We start from the raw sequence: 5,311 nt of genomic DNA on the forward strand, positions 1-5,311 counted from the left end.
CCCCCCAAACACACACAAATAAATCGGGAATGTCCGTCCCGCCGGGATCCCACAGCAAACTCCACCCCCTCCATCCCATCCCAAGCTCGGCACGGCCCTTCCCGAGCCGCCTTTTTGGTTTTTTTTCCCGGGAATGCCGGGAGATGCACGCGCTCAGGGATGGGCGGGAAGGCTCCGCGGCTCCTCCTCCCGTGGGATTGGATTGGAAGTGGGAATTCCCGCCCCGCTTTCCATCGGGAGCGGCCGGGATTTGCCGTCCCTTCGTGCTCCCCCCTTGGATTGGGGAATTCGGGAATCCGGGAGAGACGTCGGGGGTGTTTTCCAGAGGGAAATCCACGGGGTGGTTTGAGTGTTCCCGGCATTCCCATCCCGGGAATTGCAGGGGAGGGAAAAAGGGGCCGGTTGGGATCGGGGAGTGCTTGGAATTAAAAGCAGTGGGAATTCCAAAGGGTGATTCCCGGGCTCGTTTGTCCTGGAAGGAGGGGGGCAATTGGATACCGGGAAGGCTCCTCTGCTTTTCCAAGGGGATGTTGTTGGGTTTGGAGGGATCCTGGGATGGGAGGGGAGGGGCGGGAAGGGGCCTCAAATAGTTTATCCCATTCCATGGGCAGGGACAATTCCCGCTATCCCAGGGGATCCAACCCGGCCTGGGACACTCCAGGGATCCAGGGGCAGCCACAGCTTCCCTGGGAATTCCAGCCCAGCCGGGAATCCCTTCCCAATCTCCCACCCCAATCTCCCCTTTCCCAGTGGGAAGCCATTCCCTGTGTCCTGCCATTCCAGGCCCTGATCCCAAATCCCTCTCCAGCTCTCCTGGAGCCCCTGCAGGCTCTGGAAGCAGCTCCGAGGTTTCCCTGGAGCTCCATGTTTCCCTTTAATCCCGTGGAATCACATCCCACAGGATTTGTCTCCCGAGAAACCCCAGCCTGGAGCCATCCCAGCTCCCTGGGATCATCAAATCCCAGCCTGGTTTGGGTGGGAAGGGATTTTAAGGATCATCCCACTCCCTGGGCAGGGACAATTCCCGCTATCCCAAGGGATCCAGCCCGGCCTGGGACACTGCAGGGATCCAGGGGCAGCCACAGCTTCCCTGGGAATTCCAGCCCAGCCGGGAATCCCTTCCCAATCTCCCCTTTCCCAGTGGGAAGCCATTCCCTGTGTCCTGTCCCTCCCTGCCCTGGTTGTCTCCATGGATACCTCTCTGTCCTTGGAAAACTCTTCCCAACTTGCAGCCCCCCCTCCCCTCCATTGGATCCCACGGAGCTCCCAAACTGGGGATGCCAAATCCTCCCTCCCCCACCCCCAAATATCCTCCCGGACCCTTTCCCGACTCTTCCCAACCCCAGGACTGACTCTGGAATTCCTTCTTCCCCCCGGAGTCGCTCCCGACCCCTCAGCATTCCAAACACCCCCAATCCTCTTCCTTAGGGTTTGGATTTATTTCCCAAGGTTTCCCCCCTCATTTACAGGATTTTACACCTCGGGCCGAGGATCCCAAACCCCCATCCCACCGGGATCTGCTCCTCCCAGCCGGGAGCTCATCCCGATCCCCCCCCCAAATCCCAAATCCCGGGAGCGCCGGTTCCGAGGGATGCGAGGAACGAGGGAGGGAATTCCTTTGGGATTTTCCCGCGGGGCGCTGAAGCTCCAGGAGGGGAGGGGAAGGGGAAGGGGAAGGGGGTTGGAAAAGGCGTGCGGGCGGGAATTCCCGGGTGGATTTTTCCCGCTCACGGCCCCTTCTGGGAGGCGCTTTTGCCGATGGTGTTCCTGAAGAGCGTCAGCAGCGGGGTCCGGCTGCTCCCCGAGCCCATGAACCCCCCGTAGCGCTTGTCCAGCGGCGATTCCCAGCGGGATTTGCCCCCTTCCCGCCTTCCCCCCAGCTCCCGCCGGAATTCCAGCGGGAATTCCCGCGCCGCCGCCGCCGCCGCCTCCTCCTCCTCCTCCTGCTCCTGCTCCTCCTCCAGGGCGTTGGGGTACACCTTGACGGGTCTCCTCTTGCGCCCCACGGGCTTCCCCCATCGGAAGTGCTCCATGGAATAGGAGCGCTTCCCGTCCTCCTTCTCTTCCCGGCGCTGGGAATGCGGCCCCGGGAGCGCCGGGATGTTCCCGGAGCCCTCGCGGCGTTTGTGGCTCCCGGCGCTGCTCCCGGAGCCGCTGGAGCCGCTGGAGCTGTTCCTGCGGCCGAACTTATCCCATCGGAAGTGGCTCATGACGTACCTGCGGATGCTCTCGGACAGCGGCTCCAGCTGCCCGTTCCCGGGAAACACCGGCGCTTCCAGGGAAAGGCCGTCTCGGCACGCGGCAGAGCATTCCTGGAAAAGGGGGATTGGGGAAGTGGGAAGGGTGGAACTGCCGGGGGGGTGAGGGCTCCCCGGGATGTGGGATGGAGGGATATCTCTGTCCAAAGGGATGTGGGATGGAGGGATATCTCTGTCCAGGGATGTGGGATGGAGGGATATCTCTGTCCAGGGATGTGGGATGGAGGGATATCTCTGTCCAGGGATGTGGGATGGAGGGATATCTCTGTCCAAAGGGATGTGGGATGGAGGGATATCTCTGTCCAAGGGATGTGGGATGGAGGGATATCTCTGTCCAGGGATGTGGGATGGAGGATATCTCTGTCCAGGGATGTGGATGGAGGGACATCTCTGTCCAGGGATGTGGGATGGAGGGATATCTCTGTCCAGAGGATGTGGGATGGAGGGATATCTCTGTCCAAAGGGATGTGGGATGGAGGGATATCTCTGTCCTGGGATGTGGGATGGAGGGATATCTCTGTCCAAAGGGATGTGGGATGGAGGGATATCTCTGTCCAGGGATGTGGGATGGAGGGATATCTCTGTCCAGGGATGTGGGATGGAGGGATATCTCTGTCAGGGATGTGGGATGGAGGGATATCTCTGTCCAGGGATGTGGAGGGACATTCTGCAGGGATGTGGGATGGAGGGATATCTCTGTCCAAGGGATGTGGGATGGAGGGATATCTCTGTCCAAGGGATGTGGGATGGAGGGATATCTCTGTCCGGGATGTGGATGGAGGATATCTCTGTCCAGGGATGTGGGATGGAGGGATATCTCTGTCCAAAGGATGTGGGATGGAGGGATATCTCTGTCCAAAGGGATGTGGGATGGAGGGATATTCTGTCCAGGGATGTGGATGGAGGATATCTCTGTCCAGGGATGTGGGATGGAGGATATCTCTGTCCAGGGATGTGGGATGGAGGGATATCTCTGTGCTGGGATGTGGGATGGAGGGATATCTCTCCAGGGATGTGGGATGGAGGGATATCTCTCCAAAGGGATGTGGGATGGAGGGATATCTCTGTCCAAAGGGATGTGGGATGGAGGGATATCTCTGTCCAAAGGGATGTGGGATGGAGGGATATCTCTCTCCAGGGGTGTGGGATGGAGGGATATCTCTGTGCTGGGATGTGGGATGGAGGGATATCTCTGTCCAAAGGGATGTGGGATGGAGGGATATCTCTGTCCAGGGATGTGGGATGGAGGATATCTCTGTCCAGGGATGTGGGATGGAGGGATATTCTGTCCAAGGGATGTGGGATGGAGGGATATCTCTGTCCAGGGATGTGGGATGGAGGGATATCTCTGTCCAGGGATGTGGGATGGAGGGATATCTCTCTCCCGGGGTGTGGGATGGAGGGATATCTCTGTCCTGGGATGTGGGATGGAGGGATATCTCTGTCAGGGATGTGGGATGGAGGGATATCTCTGCAGGATGTGGATGGAGGATATCTCTGTCCAGGGATGTGGGATGGAGGGATATCTCTGTCCAGGATGTGGGATGGAGGATATCTCTGTCCAAGGGATGTGGGATGGAGGGATATCTCTGTCCAGGGATGTGGGATGGAGGGACATCTCTGTCCAAAGGATGTGGGATGGAGGGATATCTCTGTCCAGGGATGTGGGATGGAGGACATCTCTGTCCAGGGATGTGGATGGAGGGATATCTCTGTCCAAGGGATGTGGGATGGAGGGATATCTCTCTCCAGGGATGTGGGATGGAGGGATATCTCTCTCCAGGGATGTGGGATGGAGGGATATCTCTGTCCAAAGGGATGTGGGATGGAGGGATATCTCTGTCCAGGGATGTGGGATGGAGGGATATCTCTGTCCAGGGATGTGGGATGGAGGTGACACCTCCATGTGGGACCGTCCCAAGTGCCGGGACCATCTCCATGGAGTCCTGGAGTCATGGAATGGGTCGGGCGGGAAGGGACCTCACAGCTCATCCCATTCCAAACCCGGCACCTCCCGCTATCCCAGGGGATCCAACCCGGCCTGGGACACTGCAGGGATCCAGGGGCAGCCACAGCTTCCCTGGGAATTCCAGCCCAGCCGGGAATCCCTTCCCAATCTCCCTTTTCCCGTGGGACGCCATTCCCAGTATCCCATCCCGCAGTTCCCCCCCACACTTTCCAGGATCTCCCCTCGCTCCCAGCCGGGATTTCCATCCCAAACCTTCTTTTTCCCCAAATCCCCTCTGCATTCCACGCATCCCAATCCTCCCCCCTCCCCCCCCGATCCCGGGATCTCCCGGCGTTCCCATTCCCGGTTTACCAGGATTCCCGGCTGTCCAGAGAGCTCCCGGCACTCGGGATTTTCCCCGCAGGGCGCTCCGGCCGCTCCGGGATGGCAGAGGAGCAGCCCCAGGAACACGGACACGCCTCCCCACCGCATTCCCGCCGGGAATTCCGCGCCGGGATCGCTCCGGGGGCAGCCGGGAAGGAACTGAGGGAAAGAAAAAAAATCCCATCCCACCATCCCCCCCCCAAAAAATCCGTTTATTTTCGGGAATTCCTTTGGGATGTGGTTCAGTCCCCCCTTTTCCTTCTCCAAGGGGTGGGGGTGGAATTCCATGCCCATTCCTGGCCTTTCCCGGTTCGGGATTTTTAGAGGGAATTAAGGGGAAAGGAACCTCTGGAAAATCCCAGTGTTCCCAAAGATGGGAAAGGGCAGCAGGGAATTCTTTTTCCCAGTTTTTGGAGCGGTTGGGAAGGAAAAGAAACAGATTTTGGGATCGACTTCCCTTTCCCCTCTGGGAAAAATCCCTCCCATTCCCAGGGCTGGAAAAGGGTCGATTTTCCCCTTAATTCCCATGAAAATCCAAGTTTTCCCAAAACTGGGAAAGGACGGGAGGGAATTTTTCCCGGTTTTTGGAGCAGCTGAGCAGGAAAAGAGGCTGATTTTGGGATCACATTCCCTTTGCCTCCTGTCCTTCCCAGCTTTGGGAAAACTTGGATTTTCAGGGAATTAAGGGAAAATCCATCCTTTCCCAACTCTGGGAATGGGA

The 5,311-nt window shown here is 58.5% G+C and overlaps 1 protein-coding gene across 1 annotated transcript; it reads right to left on the reverse strand.

Moving 5' to 3' along the window:
• Window positions 1-1,562: 1,562 nt before the first annotated feature.
• LOC126646674 (pro-opiomelanocortin B-like) lies at window positions 1,563-4,734 on the reverse strand. Its single transcript, XM_050328135.1, has 2 exons — window positions 4,579-4,734; window positions 1,563-2,312 (listed from the first exon to the last, which is right to left on the reverse strand). The coding sequence occupies exons 1-2, from the start codon at window positions 4,696-4,698 to the stop codon at window positions 1,728-1,730; spliced, it is 705 nt and encodes a 234-aa protein (XP_050184092.1). The 5' UTR covers window positions 4,699-4,734; the 3' UTR covers window positions 1,563-1,727.
• Window positions 4,735-5,311: the final 577 nt, after the last annotated feature.

This window comes from Myiozetetes cayanensis, unplaced genomic scaffold (assembly GCF_022539395.1).
Source record: "Myiozetetes cayanensis isolate MyiCay16 unplaced genomic scaffold, myiCay2020 scf363, whole genome shotgun sequence".
NCBI classification, from domain to species: domain Eukaryota; kingdom Metazoa; phylum Chordata; class Aves; order Passeriformes; family Tyrannidae; genus Myiozetetes; species Myiozetetes cayanensis.